Source organism: Phascolarctos cinereus, unplaced genomic scaffold (assembly GCF_003287225.1).
Source record: "Phascolarctos cinereus isolate Bilbo 61053 unplaced genomic scaffold, phaCin_HiC Scaffold_3;HRSCAF=262, whole genome shotgun sequence".
In the NCBI taxonomy this organism is placed as follows: domain Eukaryota; kingdom Metazoa; phylum Chordata; class Mammalia; order Diprotodontia; family Phascolarctidae; genus Phascolarctos; species Phascolarctos cinereus.
This window is the reverse complement of record NW_027555736.1, coordinates 251,494,876-251,514,663: the sequence shown is the minus strand read 5'-3', so window position 1 is coordinate 251,514,663 and position 19,788 is coordinate 251,494,876. Positions and strand designations below refer to the sequence as shown.

At 39.5% G+C, this 19,788-nt stretch overlaps 1 protein-coding gene across 3 annotated transcripts in view; it reads right to left on the bottom strand.

The window, feature by feature from the left end:
- Positions 1 to 19,788, bottom strand: part of SUSD6 (sushi domain containing 6) — a 118,351-nt gene that overhangs the window by 62,456 nt on the left and 36,107 nt on the right. For 2 of the 3 annotated variants that reach the window (XM_021004645.2, XM_021004646.2), the window contains 2 exons: positions 7,195 to 7,363; positions 6,790 to 6,975 (listed from right to left, as the gene is read on the bottom strand). In XM_021004645.2, the coding sequence (XP_020860304.1) occupies positions 6,790 to 6,910 (121 nt within the window). In that variant the 5' untranslated portion in view covers positions 6,911 to 6,975; positions 7,195 to 7,363. The remainder of the gene's footprint in view (positions 1 to 6,789; positions 6,976 to 7,194; positions 7,364 to 19,788) is intronic. The other variant, XM_078151560.1, reaches the window with a different exon arrangement.

The window sequence follows — 19,788 nt, the reverse complement described above, 5'->3', positions numbered from 1 at the left end:
ACTTTTTGCACAAAGCCAATGCAAGCAAGATTAGGAGGGAAGCAGAAAGCTGGGAAACAATTTTTACAGCCAGTGTCTCTGATAAAGGCCTCATTTCTTTCTTTCTTTTTTTATATTGAAATACATTTACAGAGTTCATGGACTTGAATTAAGAACATCTCTTCCATTTTAAACTCAGAAGAAACTCATTCCTTCTTTTGTTTAGGAGAATAGAAGAATAACAATACAAAGGTCTTAACCATTAGCTGGTTATTGTTAATGAGTCTTGAAAACTCAATTTACTAAGATAATTAAATAGGTAACATTTTAGCCCAGAGGTCAGTTTTAGCATAATTTCTTGGCACAGGATCCAGACCACACTTTTTCCTTAGCTGGGGGTGACCTACTAATTCTTTTCTTTTTCATTTTCAACTTTATTTTTAGTTTTCAACATTCACTTCCAGAAGCTTTTGGAGTTCTAAATGTTCTTCCCCTCCTTCCCCAAGATGGCGTGCAATCTGATATAGGCTCTACATATACATCCCTATTAAACATATTTTCACATTAGTCATGTGGTAAAGAAGAATTAGAATCAATAGGAGGAACCACAAGAAAGAAGAAACAAAACAGAAGGAAAAAAAGAGCAAATAGCATGCTTCAATCTGCATTCAAATTCCACAGTTTTCTCTCTGGATGTGGATAGTATTTTTCATCACAAGACTTTTGGAGAAGTCTTAGATCCTTGAACTGCTGAGAAGAGCTCAGTCTATCAAAGGTAGTCATGGTACAATGTGGCTATTACTGTGTACAATGTTCTCGTGGTTCTGCTCACTCACTCAGCATCAGTCCATACAAGTCTTTACCAGGTTTTTCTGAAGTCTGCTTCTTCATCATTTCTTATAGCACAACAGTATTCCATTACATTCACACAGCACAACTTGTTCAGCCATTCCCCAATTAATGGACACCCCCTCAATTTCCAATTTTTTAAGGTCTCATTTCTAAAATATATAGAGAACAGAGTCAAATTCCTAAGAATACAAGTCATTTCCCAATTGATAAATGGTGAAAGGATATGCGCAGGTAGTTTTCAGAGGAAGAAATTAAAGCTATCTATAGTCATATGAAAAAATGTTCTAAATCATTATTGATTAGAAAAATGCAAATCAAAATGACTCTGAAGTGCCACATCACTCATCAGATAGGCAAACATGACAAAACAGGAAAATGACGAACGTTGGAGAAAATGTGGGAAAATTGGAACACTAATGCATTGTTGGTGGAGTTGTGAACTGATCCAACCATTCTGGAGAGCAATTTTGAACTATGCCCAAAGGGCTATAAAAATGTGCATACCCTTTGACCCAGCAACAGCACTTCCTAGGGCTGTATTCCAAAGAGATCATAAAAATGGGAAAAGGACCCACATGTACAAAAATATTTAGAGTGGCTCTTTTTGTGATGGCCAAGAATTGGAAATTGAGGGAATGCCCATCAATTGAGGAATGGCTAAACAAGTTGTGGTATGTGAAGGTGATGGAATACTACTGTGCTGTAAGAAATGATGAGGAAGCAGACTTCAGAAAAACCTGGAAAGACATATATGAACTGATGCAGAATGAAATAAGCAGAACCAGGAGAACATTGTACACAGTGACAGACACATTTGTGTGATGACTGACTTCGATAGACTTAGCTCTTCTCAGCAATGCAAAGATCTAAGACAACTCCAAAAGACTCACGATGAGAAAGAACTATGGAGTATGAATGTGTATGGAAGCACATTATTTGCTCTCCTTTTTTTTTGTTGTTGTTTTACTGCTTCATTCTCGTGGTTCCTCCCATCAGTTCTAATTCTTCTTTCCATCATGACTAATGGGAAAATATGCTTAATATGAACATATAAGTTGAGCCTATATCACATTGCATGTCCACTTGGGGAGAGGGGAGGAAAGGGAGAGGGAGAAAATGTAAAACTCAAAATACTATGGAAGTGAATACTGAAAACTAAAAATAAATAAATTATTTTTTTTAAATAAGAGAAAAAAATAAAGGGCAAAAAAAAAAAGAGAGGAAGGTAGGGTTTTGAATTTTTTTTTTAATGCAGCCTGCATGATCTTCTTGCTGTCAAGAATTCTAGTTCAGTGGTGCCAAATTCTGATAGAAATGGATCCTAGCAGCCACATGTTGACTTAGAAAGCCACAAATTACCATCACCTAAGTTGCATTATAATTTTATTATTTTGTTCAACATTCCCAATTATATTTTAATCTGGTTTGGACTGTACTCCAGAGTTTTGTGGGTTGCTTGCAGCCCTGAGTGGGTTTGATACCTCTGTTCTAGGTTATGTGATAGAACTCAAGAAGTACAACAAGCATCCTTTCCATTATTTTCCATTTTTCCTTTCCATTGTTCTTATCATGTCTGGCAAAGGGTCCACTGAGTAGAAAGCTGAACAACAGTACCAGTATCTAATACTGCCACTGTTATATAGTTCTGGTGCCCAAGGGAGAGAGCCTTATATAAAGACAGAGTGGTAAAACTGAAACATTTCTGCAATTTGGGAGACAACAATCCTACTGTCTTCTAATACAGCCTACCTATTCCAATCTTTAGGTATAAGACTCGTGAGTATAGTCATTGCTAAAGTGTGTGCTCCTGAAGAACACTCACTCATGGAACCATCATAACTAAATGCCTGCTAAAGTATGTAAAGCATGCTTGCACACACATGAAATATGTGTAAGCAAGTATATGCACTGTTTACATTTTAAACTACGGCTACTGAAACTAAGACAGAGCTATGCATTTCACAGGGCACTTCATCTTTTAAAACGTACCATTACAGGAATGGGAATTGTGGGAGGAAAAGGGAAGAAGGGCAGGAGAAGAAGGGAGCTTTTTCTAATGAAACTGCTTTTTCTCAAAAGTTTGCACATCTGGATCACAGTTGCTTGGCAGACTTTCTTGGCCGTGTTCCTCATAGAAGGCATGTCATTACAGGTGCCTCTCCTGGATTTAGTCCAAGGAATTATTTCTCCCTTCTACCCTGGAATAATCTCCTTTTGGGTGTGCATATGTTGGGTCGAGGGAAGAGGACTGGCAGTGAAGCACTGGTTCTGACAAGCAATGAAATCCCTCACTTCACACAGATCCTGTTCTGCCATACTATATAGGTTGTGTGTGTGTGTGTGTGTGTGTGTGTGTGTGTGTGTGTGTGTGTGTGTGTGTTAGGGGAAGAAAGGCAGAACAAGGAGAGGGTAAGAGAGGTGGAGAACAACTTCAAATTTTATCTTCTCTCTCTCTATTTACCCCTCTCTCCCTTTCCTATTAGTTTAGAGCCATGAGTTTCTTATAATTGATTTCAGACTTTAGGAGCAAAGCAAAGAAGGTGTGCATAGTGGGACAAGGGTGGGGTGAAGTTGAGAGTGGAGGGGTAGCAAGGGCAAAGATGAGATGAGTCACAGCCAAAGTCTGGCACCAAAGAGCAGAAGCTAGAGGACTTCCTAGGGCTGGTAATGCTCTTATGTAACATGCCCAGACAAGTCTCCCATACTGAGGTTAGAAAAAGAGGCAGCATGGCAATGCTTTAATTTTATTTTTACTAGATTTGTGATTTCACTGATAGAGAGAACTTCTAATTAGAACTACAATAAGCAAAAAACTGCTAAAATCAAGCCAGGCACTGATTGATAATAAAGGCCAGTCTTGGCTCAGGAGAATAAAAAGGAAACACTTCTGTCCTTTTGACAGAGAGATGGGGATAGGTACTGAATGTTGCATACACTATCAGATGAGACCATTCACTGTTGGTTGATTTTGTTCAACTGTTTTTCTTTTGCTACGTGAGAAAAATCACCTGGTTGTAGTGATATATCTGCAAATGAGATGATTTTTTTAAAAACCTAGCAATAAAACTTATTCTGAAAAAGGCAAAAAAAAAGCAGTAGGGGAAAAAGTCAATTAATCAACAAGCATCTATTAAGTGCCTGCTATATGTCAGGTACCATGCTAGGTTCTAGGGATGCAAACACACAAGTAACCTACGTCCTTTTCTCCAGGAACTAGAATTCCACTGGGTGGAGGAACGGGGATGGGGGGGGTGAGGGCTAACAAATGGAGGAATCAGTAAAGGCCTCTTAAAAGAGACAGCACTTGTGCCTTTAAAGAGTCTAAGGGTCAGAGGTGACAAAGGAATGCATTCCGCACAAAGGCACAAAGGTGAGAGACAGAATGCTGTTTGGCTAGAGAATAGTGTGTGAGGGAGAAAAGTGCATAGTCAGCCTAGAAAGGTATCTGACTGGAGCCAGATAGTGAAGGGCTTTAAACATCGAACAGGAACAGTATTTTTACCCTAAAGGCAATTGGAAGGCGGGTGGTGGGCACTGAAGAGTCTGGGGCAGGAGAGCGACAAAGTCGGATCTATGCTTTGGAAACATCAATCTGGCAGCTGTGAGCGTGGCCTAAGTTCTAATTCCGGCTTTAACATTCACTTAGCTGGGTAATCTCGAGCTAGTCCCTCTGGGTTTTAGTTTTCTCATCTGTAAAATAAGAAGGTCTGACTACGTGATTGCTAGATCTTGCAGCTCTAAAATTTTAGGATTTTATGAATAACAGCTTCCAGGAGGGCTGGTTCTAAACTGCAGGAATGGTTTCAGATCCAAACGTATAGATCTTTGTACTGAAATATGTTTCCAGAACATCGTTCCACCCTTTATGAGGATTCTATGCCTTGTTTACCAGGCAATTTGCTTTTCATGAGGTCAGTAAAGTCAGTTTTCTTTCCACACTCGAAAATCTTCCATGATATCACAGAAACATGGAACACAGTGGAGTCAACTCTTCCAGAGACACATACACTAGGTGTTTCTCATGTCTGGGCCAACCACAGACATGGAAGGAAAAGGTGGTCCTGAGAGAAATGGGGTGAATGTTGCACAGTGAAGGAAGAAACACGGAGAGCTGGCAAGTCGTCTCTGACAACTCTGGACTAGACCTGGTGATCTGGGATGTGAACATGGGTACTGGCACCATTTCTTGCTTTAACAAGGAGAAGAGATATTCTAGGACAATATGAAGCAGCACAAATGGGGCTGCAGAGGCTCTGATGCTCAGTACTCACAGGCACTGGGTCTTTCACCTCCTCTACCAATCCCCAATAATTACTTTTTTCCTTTCATATATGGAAAGAATATTTTATTTCCATCATGCGAAAGAGAGAGCTAGAGCAAGGGGTGTGTGTGTGTGTGTGTGTGTGTGTGCCTCTGAGACTCAAAAACTGTTGTCTAAGGTCTATATTGCACATTCACACTCCCATTTCTATTATTTCTGCCCTATTTCTACTCTCTAAAACCCCTGGCACTGTTATCTTACCTACTGACATCACCTAAGGACCCCAGGGCCACAAGGCTGCACCTTTAGGGCCTCTGGGCTTTTCCATCTGCCCTACAGCTAAGATGTCTTTTATGGGGGCAGCCAGGTGGTGCAGTGGATAGAGTTTCGGCCTTGGAGTCAGGAGGACCTGAGTTCAAATCCGACCTCAGACACACAACACTTACTAGCTGTGTGACCAAATAAATAAGATGTCTTCCATGTGCTGTCTCTCCCACTTACAGTATGAGAATCTCTAGAGCAGGGACTGTCTAGCCTTTTCTATTTGTGTCCCTACGTGCTTAGTACAATGCCTGGCACACAAGAAGTGCTTAATAAATGCTTTTTCACTGATGCATTCACATAAGGTATGATTATATAGAGTGTTATGAATGATATTTATCAGGGTAACTAAATTAGTGATAAAAGCAACCAAGGAGTTAACCAAGTTAAAACATTTTACAACTTTTTAAATGTCACTAGCCCTTAGTTTACTTTTTCTATTTTGTCAACATAAAGTGGTATTTAAAACCATATAAGGGGAAAAAAACCAACAAAAAAACCCCCACCATATAAGATCAGAACTGGAACGGACCATACAGAGACTGTTCAGTACAAACTTCTAACTTAATAGGTTAGGAAACCAAAGACCAAAGAAATCAAGATATTTGCTCAAAGCCACAGAGATAATTAGTGGCAAGTCTGACAAGAATTCTGTCCACTGATTCTTATTTCAGTGCTCTACAGCTCTGCCCACTAAGGCAGAAAGTGAGGGAAAACAGGAAAAAAGTATGAGTTGCAGCATACCCAGCAGGAAGGGAGAAGAGGGACAATATCAGGATTCCTTCAATCCCCCTAAATAGTCTAACATTGTGTAAAGCCTCTCCATCTACACATTCATGGCTAAAGGACATAAGCAGAGGTTCTCAAACGCTTTGTTCTCAGGACGCTTTTGATACTCTAAAGCGCTTTTGTTGATGTGGGTTATATCTAGTGATATCTACTGCATTAGAACTTAAATGTTTTAGTATTGTTATGAAAATAATTTTGACCTCAAGGACCCCCTGGGTCTTGGGCACACGTGGACTACATTTTGAGAACCACAGAACTAGAGAAACTGCTCTTTGCCATGACGAGGGGGTTGACTAAATCAGGGCTTCTCAAACTTTTCCCACTCACAACCCATATGGAGTTGTGACCCACAGTTTGAGAAGCGCTAAACTAAATAACTTTTAAAGTCCCTTCCAGCTCTAAATCTACAATGCTATGATATAATACAAAAGACCCCCCCCCAAAATCATGTTCCCAGGACACTGTAAAAGGGACACACTCTGGTAATCTGCTGTCCTTGGGCAGTGATGAGTCCTCTACTTATTTGGAGCCATTTAGTATTATGATATATATCAAAATACACAATCAAATACAGGTACCTGACTTACCTGAAGCAATTCCATTTCCAAGGAAAGTGTTAATAATCATGAATGGAAGAAGTAATCCATGTCCTAAGGAGGCAAATGGTGAGGCTGAGCTGCTCTTTGGTGTTATCCTGCCATAGCACATCTTTTATCCGTCCAAGTTTGAAAGAAAAAGGGGGTAAAAAAGTTGCCAGCCAGGTACAAATCCACCTATTAAAAAAATGCATAAAAAACTTCAGGAAGGAATAAAAGAGAAGCCCTCTATAAGCCAAGTGTTAGGGAATCCTATCAACTAAATTCACCTCTCTTTCAGTGTAAGGAAGATAACATCTAGCCTCTTTGGCTTGGAAGGATGGCAAAATGCCCAAAGCCTCCAAGCACGCACAGCCAGATTTCTGAAAGAGGAGAGGGAGGCAGGAATTATCTCACCTTGAAATCTTTCAAGCACAGCTGGACTTTGACAAAAGAGCCAATTCTGCCCCACAAGTCATGGAGGCTCTGAGCGAAGAAGGGAAGACACAGCTGACGAGAAGAGGACTGATGTCTGTATCAATGAGTCAAGTTTTTCCTTTGCCACATGCACACGGTACGAGTTCAACTTAGGGAAGAAAAAAAAAGGGGGAACTAATTTAATAGGAAGGAAAGCAACTCCAGAAACACTGTCTCGAAAAGGAATGTATCTCTGAGCTGCTTGAGCAACAGGCCTAGTCACTCACAGTTCTGACTCTGCAGCTGTGAATTTCAAAAATGAAACAATTAACAACTTCATCATACACACCTGCAACCCAGGAAGTTACATAGCTAGTCATGTGTGGTGACACTCTACCACACAACTCTAAAAAAAAACAGCACGTGACACACTCCTCACTTGAAGCAAGATAGTTAAAGAGTTAAACATTGACAGTGGTATAAAATATAATACAGTGCCCAGGTTCCCAATGAAGCATAGCTCCCGATTGGAGGAATTCTAGTCAGCCAATGAACAACAAGGATTAAAACTGTTAGACCTAGAAGGGTCCTTCAAGACCATCCATTCCTTCCTCCATTATTGTAAAATTATCTCATCTCATAAAAAAAGATATTATTTTGATAAACATTTAACTCCTACCATTAAGCTCCTATTATGTGCCAGGCATTGTGCTAAGTGCTGGGGATACAAATATGGGAAGTCTACACACAAAAAGAAGATGAAAAGGTGGAGAGTGGGTAACCTTCTGGTATGTGGGGGGGCAGTACACAGAGGAGGGTAGAAGATGAAGTCCAGGAGTACAGCCTGTGGGAAATGATGAGATGCCTGAACTGGGTTTTCCTCCTTAAATTGAGGATGTGGGAGGAGTTCTCCACTGTTACCCTCTACCCCAAATACCCTCCCAAAGCTCCCTTTCTCAAAAATATTCATTAGGTTCCCAATACAATTTTTATGTTTTGCTAATTCAATGATTTTTAAGCAGAATTTAAAACGACTTCGTAGAAATTTGGGGTTTTCACTCAGATGGGGAAACTGAGCTAAAATTATAGTTCTGCCAAATTTAGTGCTCAAGAGGATTCCAGGATCTAATAAATCAATTTGTATGTTGTAGGGCTTTTGTATTGAGGGTCACAACTTTAGAGTTAGAAGAGATCTTAGGGAACATTTAGTTTAATCTCCTCCCTTCATTTTACTAATGAGGAAACTGAGGTCAAGTATGACTTGTCTGTTTACTTAGGTATGTAATGTAACCTATTTAGTTAATTTATTCCAATTTACCCATTAGGATCCCATCTGTTCATAAGATACCCAGAAATAATAAGACTGCACTTTTTAATTTCAAAAAAAATTCTGGAATTCAGACAGTTCACTGTTTCATACAGAACTTTATATTTCCTCCTCTTAATTCCCCCTCCCTTCCATATACATACACATAGTCGCTGAAATACAAAGACCAGATACTCTGCTGGGGATACTAACCCAGACTTGATTTGAAACTGATGTGTGGCAGTACTAGATCTTAAATTATACTAACCCAGACTTGATTTGAAACTGGTGTATGGCAGTACTAGATCTTAAATTATACTAAAATCAGTAACCATCAAAACCAGGGGTAGGGAACCTGTGGCCTCAAGGCCACATATGGGGTTCTAGGTCGTTGGGTACAGCCTTCTGACTGAGTTCAAATTTTACAGAACAAATCTTTTTTTTTTGGTTCCACAATGGCAAATTTAATATATACTTTTTAAAAACTGCATTTCATACATGTACAATTTCATATTCTTATTCACCTGCTTCTCTCCCAGCCCCTCCTCCACAGCTTCCTTGCCAACAGTCTTGGTGCCTACACACACACGTTCCTGCCTGCTCTCTTCTTTTAAAAAAAAAAAATAAATTATTTATTTATTTTTAATTTTCAACATTCACTTCCACAAGATTTTGAGTTCCAAATTTTCTCCCCATCTCATCCCTCTCCCCACCCCAAGATGGTGTGCATTCTGAATACCCCTTCCCCTAATCTGCCCTCCATTCTATCACACCCCCCCCATTTTCCTGTAGGGCAGGATAGATTTCTATACCACACTGCCTATATATCTTATTTCCCAGTTGCGTGTGAAAATAATTTTTAACATTTGTTTTTAAAACTTTGGGTTCCAAATTTTCTCCCTCCCTCCCCACCCACCCTCATTGAAAAGGCAAGCAACTTGATACTGGTTATACATGTATAGTCATGTAAAACACTTCCATAGTAGTCATGTTGTAGAAAACTATATTTTTCTTCATCCTATCCCGACCCCCATTTATTCTATTATCTTTTTTGACCCTGTCCCTCCTCAGAAGTGTTTGCTTCTGATTAACCCCTCTCCCAATCTTCCCTCTCCTCTATCATTCTCTCCCCCACCCCAAACCCCCCTGCTCTCTTATCCCCACTGCCCTTATTTTCCTGTAGGGTAAGTTAGATTTCCATACCCAGTAAGCCAAATCTGATGAGAGTAAGATTCACTCATCCCTCTCACCTTCCCCCACTTCCCCTCTACTGTAAAAGCCTTTTCTTGTCTATTTTATGTGAGATAATCTACCCCATTCTACCTCTCTCTTTTTCCTCCCAGTATCTCTTACCCCTTAATTTTATTCTCCAGATATCACCCCTTCATCTTCAACTCACCCTGTGCCCTCTATCTATCTATCTGTCTCTCTCTATATATATCTGAAAAAAATTATAGTTTTTATCACTTCAACTACCCTAATACTGACAAAGGTCTCATGAGTTACAAATATCTTTCCATGCAGGAATGTAAACAGTTCAACCTTAGTAAGTCCCGTATGATTTCTCTTTCCTGTTTACCTTTTCATGCTTCTCTTGAGTCTTGTATTTGAAAGTCAAATTTTCTGTTCAGCTCTAGTCTTTTCATCAAGAATGCTTGAGGGGGCAGCTAGGTGGCGCACTGGATAGAGCACTGGCCCTGAATTCAGGACGACCTGAGTTCAAATCCAGCCTCAGACACATAATACTCACTAGCTGTGTGACTCTGGGTAAGTCACTTAACCACTGACTACCCCCCCCAAAAAAAATGTTTGAAAGTCCTCTATTTCACTGAATGCCCATTTTTTCTCCTGAAGAATTATACTTAATTTTTCTGAGTAGGTGATTCTTGGTTGTAATCCTATCTCCTTTGACCTCCAGAATATCTTATTCCAAGCCCTCCAATCCCTTAATGTAGAAGCTGCTAAATCTTGTGTTATCCTGATTGTGTTTCCACAATACTTGAATTGTTTCTTTCTGGCTGCTTGCACTATTTTTTCCTTGACCTGGGAACTTTGGAATTCAATATTCCTAGGAGTTTTCCTTTGGGTATCTCTTTCAGAAGGTGATCGGTGGATTCTTTCCATTTCTGTTTTACCCTCTGGTTCTACGATATCAGGGCAATTTTCTTTGATAATTTCTTGAAAGATCATGTCTAGGCTCTTTTTTTGATCATGGCTTTCAGGTAGTGCAACAATTTTTAAATTATCTCTCCTGGATCTATTTTCCAGGTCAACTGTTTTTCCAATGAGATATTTCACATTGTCTTCTATTTTTTCATTCTTTTGGTTTTGTTTTTACAATGTCTTGATTTCTCATAAAGTCACTAGCTTCCAATTGCTCCATTCTAATTTTTGAAGAAGTATTTTCTTCAGTGAGCTTTTGGACTTCCTCTTCCATTTGGCCAATTCTGCTTTTTTAAGGCATTCTTTCCCTCATTGGTTTTTTTGACTTCTTTTGCCATTTGGATTAGTTTATTTTGTGGGTTGAGAAGTCTGGAAACTACCACAGCTGCCCTTGATTCAGTGCCCTAAGGCCTGTTCCAGGTTTGCTGAGACCAGGTCTTTGCCTGCTCACCCATGCTGAACTGCACTCCTCTTCTAACCTGGCACAATAGACTTTTCCAATCACCTATCCAGGTTGTCTTGGGCTAGAAATTTGTTTCACTCTTTTTGTGGGTTCTGCTGCTCTAGAATTTGTTTAGAGCCATTTTTTATAGGTATTTGGAGGGCTTTGGAAGAGAGCTCAAGCAAGTCACTGCTTTTATTCCTCCATCTTGGCTCCACTGGAAACAGGTTTTGAACACATCTTTTCATTAAGGGAATTTGTTTGGTGAAGTTTGGATTCAGTTAAAGGGCTGCACTTGAGGACCTGGAGGGCCGCCACATGTGGCCTTGAGGCCGAAGGTTCCCCCCACCCCTGATGAAAACCAATCAAAACCATTTGGTACTTCTTAAAAAACAGATCATTGGAATAGATTAGGCATAGAAAACCCAGAAGAAACAGGACATAGTAGCACAGCTTTCAATCAATAAACCCAAGAATTCTAACCACTTGATAAGAACTCACTATTCAACAAAAACTGCTGAAGCAATTAGGCAGACATACCATATACCACCATACACTCCAAATAACTACAAGACAAGATATAAAAGGCCCCATAAACAAATTAGAGGAAGAGAAAAAGGAAATAATATCTTTTTGCAACTACGTATAGAGGAAGAGTTTTGTTCACCAGAAAAGGGATAAGGAGAATCAGACGAGATATCCACTATATAAAACTGAAAAGGAATTGCACAAAGTCAATACAGTTAAAATTAAACAGAAAACAATTTTAAGAGGTGGGAGGAGAAATCTTTGCACCACATTTCTCTTGGATAAAGATCTTATATATATGACTCATCCTCCTGAATTCAAGTGTGGCCTCAGATACTTACTAGTTGTGTGACCCTGGGCAAGTCACTTAACCCTGTTTGCCTCAGTTTCCTCATCGGTAAAATGAGCTGGAGAAGGAACGGCAAAACACTCCAGTATCTTTGCCAAGAAAATCCCAACGGATCACAAAAAGTCAGACCCAACTGAAATGACTGAACAATAACAAAATGGTAAAGTGAAAAGAATGTTGGATTTGGAGCTCTGGGTTTAAATCTCAGACATATACCTATGTGATCATGGACAAGTCATTTCAACCCTATAAGCCTCAGTCTCCCCAGCTGTAAAATAAGGGTATACTAGACTAGATCATCTATAAAGTCCCTTACAGCTCTAAATTTTATCATCTATGATCAAAGGCTTCATGCAAGAGATGGCATCTGAACTAGGCCTCAAAGGAATGGAAAAGTATTTCAACCTATGGGGTGGGGTGGGGGAGACAGCATTGAGAGGGGTGGGAATAAAGAACAAAGGCACAGAGCTGAGAGGGGGCAGGCAGTCTGGAAAGAAATAATAGTCCAGCTGAGCTAGAATGTAGGCTGCTGACAAAAGGTAACAGAGAGAAGTTGGGGAAGGTAAGTTGAAATGAGATTCCCTGTTAACACTGGAGTTGTGTTTTCCCTGTAGCCTGTTCTGGCCTAGAACCATGGTTCTTTTACACCCATCCTTCTCTTCAACTTCTCTGGCTTCTTTCTAGCAGAAAACATCAAGGTGTGGTATAGTTAAGAGATTCTGACAGACTCTGTCACTATTTCTGGCTGTGTATATCTTTTATCAAGTCACTTCACCTCTTAAAATAGAAGATTTCTGAGGACAGCCTGGCATAGTTAAGAAGGTATGGAACTTAGAGAAAAGAAGACCTAGGTTCAAGTCCCACCTGTCACTACTAGCCATGGGCAAATCACTTAGCATCTCTGGGCTTAAGTTTCCTCATTTAGAAAAATGGGAGTTTTCTGACCAGTATTGTCATACTTGCCAGAACCACAATAACTAAGGTGTGGTAGGATGAAAGCTCTGGCCTGAAGTAATGAAAGTAGAGGACCAGTCTTTTGGCCTTCTCAGCAATGGCCTCTGGGTGTGTGAGGAACCCTCAATACCCTACCCCTCCATCCCTCAGGTGAATTGGTAACTGACTTCTATTAACTATAAAAAGAAACTCAAAGGAGAATCTATGTAAAGCACTTTACAAATCTTCAAATATTATATAAATAATGTTATTGTTATTACATGCATAATCTAGAGACAATAGGAGTGGCTAAAAAGTATCCTTCCTGTAATGTTAACCATATGACTGGGGGAAGGAAGAACAGATTTATTCTCTTTATTTGAGAAATGCAGGCACCCGTATCCAGGAAGTCCCACTGCAGTATCTTTACATATGAATTGTAACAAGCTCAATCTATCAGCACACTTGTCTAAGACCCTCTGTACAGAGTGTTCCTCAAATGCTTTCCAAATGTAACAACTACATAACAAAAAACTCACACGTATATGTGTTTGGGTACATGCATTGCCACTACCTTATCCTCTTTCCCTCACCCCCAAACTGTGGAAAGCCTGGGAGAGAAAAATGAAAGGAAATAAAGGATGGCTAAGAAGGAAAAAAGAGAAAACAGGGAGAAAAAAGAGCCACTAAGTGGCCGAAATTTGAAAGTATTTGAACGATTTGAAACTATTAAAAGTATTGTACCCAGATTTTTGAGACAATACTTGCAGGAATGCTGAAAAGAACCCTAGACCCAGAATAAGGAGACACGCATTCCAGTCCCAGTTCTGCCACTGCCAAAGTGTGTAACCTGAAATAAATCACCTTTCAGGGCTGTGGTTTCCTCCCATGTAAAGTGGGTCAGAGGTCTGTAACACTGTATAGTAGGAAGAGCACTCAATTTGAAGAGAAACATTGGAATTCTATACCCATTGTACTATCTGTGCGACCTTGGTGAAATTACAACCTTGCTAGGCCTTCAGTTTGGGATCCTGGGCATTTTCACAAACATTGCTGTGATGGAGCAGAGAAAAAAAGTATTAAAAGAAGACATGTGACTGCACTATGCACAGTAAAGTTTGTGGAGCAGCTGATATCCCCCTAGGTGCGTCAATGGTCTTGTCTACCCTACCACAGTAAAGAGCTCCCTGTGCATTCGTTGTTATGTTTTCATTGTCCGCCTTTAAAACTCAAGGTTTGTGCTACAATTATATCCCTCAAGGGTCTGCAGCTGCTCTCTGGCAAAAGGTTACAGTTTTTGGTGGTTGTGGGAACCTGACCCCCTATGCTCAATATGTCCACACTGACGTTTTTGTTTTTGTTTTGTTTTGTTTTTACTTTTGTGCCAGCTTCTAGGAACGTTACTCCTTGAAAGTTGAGGACTGATTATAGTAGGATTGAGAGGAGGAGGGTTGATCCAGAGGGGAAAATTTTTGTTTACACCCTTTCCTGACCATTTAAATCCTTGTTGCTGTTTTTCAGTCTTGGTCTTGTCTGACTCTTTGTGACCCCATTTGGGATTTTCTTGGCAGAGATACTGGAGTGGTTTTTTCTCAAGCTCGTTTTACAGATGAGGAAACAGAGGTAAACATGGCTAATGACTTGCCCAGAGTGACACAACTAGTGTCTGAGGCCAGATTTGAACACAGGAAGATGAGATTCCTGACTCCAGGCTCAGTGCTCTACACACTTTTCTACCTAGCTGCCTACTCAAATCCTATTCACTCTTTCATGCCCAACTCAACTTGTTTCTTGCCCACAAGGAGAGGTAGAAAGATCACTGGATTTGGAAGCAAAAGCCTTGGATTTAAACCTCACTTCTACTGCTTCCTACCTATGTGATCCTTGGCAAGTCTCAGTTTCTTCTGCTACTGGACTCAAATCTCTAAAGTCACTTCCAGTTCTAAATCTATAACTCTTTATATTCCTAGATTAATTCAGTCACAGAGATCTTACTCACTTTTGAACTCAAAGAACTAACGGTTTGGACCATTCATTATGTATTTGTTATAAGAAACCCCTTACACAGTCATTTTATAGATCTTGTACTGTTATTTCTACCCAGCAAACACTTTGGGGTGAGATTAACTTAATTTCTTCTCTAAGTCTTTTCTCCAAGATCCTTCTATAGATTTTGACACTATATTGGGTTTCCAGTTTAAGAAACCAATAGTCATCTGGCAACATGCAGCCTTTCCATTCTTGCTTCTGACTTTCTTTCCTAAAAAGCTGAAAAACTTATTTGGCCTCCAAATCCAAAGCAAATTTGCATTTTCTTATATTATTAATTAGACTGAAAGTTACTTGAAGGCAGGAACTTCTTTACCTTGGGTCTTTACATTCCCAACAATGTCCACCCCTCCTAGCCCTCCTTCCCCCTCCACTTATCCTCCAAGGAGAGGGTAATTTCCTTGATGTTAACAAGGGCCAAATATTTATCAATTGAGGGGGAGAGGAAAATGAACTTCAAAAGTGTTATTTATGAGGAGAACAAGAAAAGCACACTTGATTAGGGAAATTCTGAAATTGTTCTAGGTGCCAAAAAGTATCCTTGACAAAAGAAGCTCTAATGGTCTCAGAACCAGAAGACTCAAAGTTCTAACTCTGAGAAAGATAATTACGAAAGTGACCTTGGAAAAGTAATTTCATTCTGGGTCTCAGCTTCCTCATCCTTAAAATCAGGGGATTCAGTTAGATTATCTTCAAGGTTTTTTCCAGTTCTCCTTGCATCAAGTCTCTCCCTACCTGAATCCATCCTCCATTATAGCCACCAAAGTGATGTACCAAAAGTGAAAGTCTGGCCACTTCTCTCTCCATTCAAAGTCCCAATCACCTCTAGGATCAAATATAGATTCCCCTGGCTTTTAAAGCTCTTTACAACCTGCCTCCAAACTTCCCTTTCCAGTCATATCACACACTTCTCCCTTTCCTGCACTCTCATCTCTCCTTCTTGGAATGCATTCCTTCTCCTTCCACCTCTCAAGATCCCTACTCTTTTTCAAGACTGAATTCAACAAGTTGTTGCATATGAATATGATGGAATATGACTGTGCTATAAGAAAAGACGAGCAGTATGCTTTCAGAAAAACCTGGAAGGAACGTGTACTGATGCAAAGTGAAATGAGCAGAACCAGGAGAATGCAGTACACAATAAGGGCAATACTATAAGATGATCAACTGTGCCTGACACAGCTGTTCTCAACAATACAAAGATGGGAGACAATTCCGAAGGACTCATGATGAAAAATGCCATCCTTCTCCAGAGAAAGAACCAATGGAGTCTGAATGCAGACTGAAGCATAGTTTTTAAACTTTCTTTATTATTCTTTTTTCCTCAGTCTGTGTTTTCTTTTGCAAATGTTTTGCACATGTATAACCTATATCAAATTGCTTGCCTTCTCAAGGGCAGAGAGAGAAGAGAGGGAGAGGATTTGGAACTCAAAATTTTAAGAAACAAATGTTAAAACTTTTTGTGTACATGTAATTGAGAAAAGGGCAGATAGATGGCTCAGTAGATAGAGTGTTGGGCCTGGAGTCAAGAAGATCTAAGTTCAAATCCAGCCTCAGACACTTACTAGCTATGTGACCCTGGGTCTGTTTGCCTTGATCTATTGGAAAAAGAAATGGCAAACCAATCCAGTATCTTTGCCAAGAAAACCCCCATGGTCAGTACAGTCCACAGGCTCATGAAGGGCTGGATGTGACTGAACAACTCAACAACAATTGAGGGAATTTTTTTTTAAAAGACTGAGATCAAGCCCATTCAAGTCTATGTGAAGACTTTGCTGATCTTGCCAGGTGCCAGTTCCTCTTCTCCATAATTACCTTTCACTACTCTTTTTGTATATAACATGTATGTCCCCCTTAACAGAATGTAAGCTCCTTCCGGATAGGGATTATTTCACATCTTCTTTGTATCTCCAGTGCCTAGGTCAGTGCTGGCAGATGAATGAGTCCTTCAGTGCTTGCTGAATGATTTGGCTGTTCCTAAAAAGGAACAACCAAATCTTATAATATCCCCCTCACCATCAGAAACAAGGTTGGGCACAGGGGTGATGATAAATAGTTTCTGAGTAAAGTTTAGAAAACAATGCCTTAATGTTCCCTAAAGGAAGAGTCACTTTGTTTACTGTTATCAGGGATACTTATCCTCACTATTTTATTGGGGAGATAATAAAATTTAATCAGAACAAACATTTATAAAGTATCTTTTATGTACCTAGCACTGTGGGGGATTACAGGGAAGTGTAATGCTGTAAAACAGACAGAAAGGAAAACAGTGAAGGTTTTGTGCTAAGGGACAACCCAAACCTAAAAAATCCAAAAAACAAAAACATAATTTCTCATTCTAGGATACAGATCTTAATTTGAAAGCATTCCCCTCCTAAAAAAAAAACCACAAAAAAAACCATTCCCCAACTGTATGGGAAAATATCATCTTTAGGTCAAAAATAGCAAGCTAAGGAAAATTTTTTGACCTATATTTATTTTTCACCATCTTTCTGAATTTTCATCACTTCCTGAACTTTGTTCAGCTTGGTGGTATTTTTGTTTCCTGGTTCTCAGGCATTCAACCTATGACTGGGAACCTAGACAATTTAAAACTAAACTAATAAAACAAAAATTCCAAAACTTCCCTACTTCTAACTGAAACTTATTAGGGTAGGGCGAGAGAAGATAATTTTGTAAAAATGGCCATAAAGCAAAAGCAAGCATGCTGTGAGAGAGAGAGAGAGAGAGAGAGAGAGAGAGAGAGAGAGAGAGAGAGAGAGAGAGATAAGCAGCCACTCCCCACCTCAACCTAGTCTTTGGCAAAGGTGGGAGGTCCATGTGTGGTGCACTGAACACTTTTTCAGACTTTTTCAATATATTCATCAGTTTTAATTATTTTCTTCTTTTTCTCCCCCCTCCCTTTTGTTCTTTAAAAATACAAGGGTTAGTGGGCAGCTAGGGGGTGCAGTGGGTAGCACACCAGCCCTCAAGTAAGGACTTAAGTTCAAATCTGCCTTCAGACACATAACACTTACTAGCTGTGTGACCCTGGGCAAGTCACTTAACCCCACTCACTGCCTAGCACCCCCCCAAAAAAACGAAACCCAGTAGAGAAAAAGCTCATAAACAAGAGATAAAAAGGATAATAGAATAAAATTTAAAAGTTTTTGCACAAACAAATCCAATAAAGCTAAGATTAGAAAGTAAACACCTAACTGGGAAAAAGATAAAAAAAAAAAGTAACAATTGGTGGAGGGCTTTTAAGGAAATAGGTACACTTGAATAGAGCACCGACCCTCGATTTGGGAGGACCCAAGTTCAAATCCGTCCTCAGACACATAACACTTACTAGTTGTGTGACCCTGGGCAAGTCACTTAACCCCAGTCTATAAATAGGTACACCAATGCAATGTTGGGAGAGTTATAAATTGGTCAGGTTATTCTGGAAAGCAGTTTGAAACTGCCTCCAAAGTTACTAAACTGAGCATACTCTTTGACCAGTAATATCACTACTAGACCTACACCCCAAATTAGATCAAAGAAAGAGTAAAAGGACTCATATATACAAAAATATTTGTAGCATAGTAAAGAACTGGATACTAAGAAGTGTCCATCAACTGGGGAATGGCTAAAGAAACCATGATATATGAAGGTAATGGCACATTATTACACTATAGGACCTAACAAAATGGACTGTTTCAGAGAAATCTGACAAGTTTTCTCTAAACTGACCCAGAGGGAAGCGAGCAGAACCAGAGAACAACTTCTAGAGCAGTAATAACTGTTAAAAAAAAAAAGAACCAAACCTTGAAAGATTTAAGAACTATGATCAATGACCAATCATGATTCCAGAGGATAATGAAGCACGTTATCCATCTCTTGACAGAAAAGTGATGGTCTCAAGGTATAGAATGAGACATACATTTTCAAATATGTCAATGTGGCAATTTATTAACCTTGACTATGCATACTTGCTGCAAAGATTTTTTTTTTCCCTTTTTCAAATGGGGAATTATGCAGAAGTTGGAGAAAGGGAAACAGATGCCAAAAAATAAACAAAGAAAAAAAGGTTAATTGAAAGTGTCTTCTTTTTTCTTTAAATGTACACAGAAGAAGGCCAGAAGAAATTACAGACAAACAAGTCAGTTTTGATAGTAACATGATGAATTTATTAGATATCTAAAGGAAAAGGAAGAAACTTTTAAATAATGGAGACCCATAGTTTTATGTATGATCTTTTTTGGTTCTACTTTGTAAATGGAAATGCCCATTTTATTTTATATTAAGCTCAGAATTTTTTAAAAGAAGAGAGAAATAAAATCCAGGCCAAGGAAGTGAAATATCCTTCACAAGATGTATCCAAGTATGCAAGGCATTCAACATGGCACTATATCCCCTGACCACTACATAACTACTTCTGGAAGTCAACTCAGGGCAACTTTTCATCATTCAGGTAGGTTATCAGGCTGAAGGCTGTGTCCTGAATGTGATCCTATCTCCCCAGGTAGATAGTAAGGTTTCTGAGGAATAGATCATTCATTAATTTAGCAAGCATTTAAGTGCCTACTAAATGCCAAGCATATGGATCCTGTTTAACCTCAGGAAAATCAGCTGACCTCTTTAGGCCTGTTTCTGTAAAATGAGAGGGTTAGATAACACCATCTTTAGGACCTCTTTCCAAATCTATGTATAATCTATCTTTGTAAATCTATGTATGATCCTAAAATCCAAAAGTAATCTAATACTGCTGATGATTTAACCACCACCACCTTATGGCTGTGGCTGAGCCAGGGAAGCTGCGAGGTTCACCAAGAACTCGGATGTTAAAATTCACAACAAAGA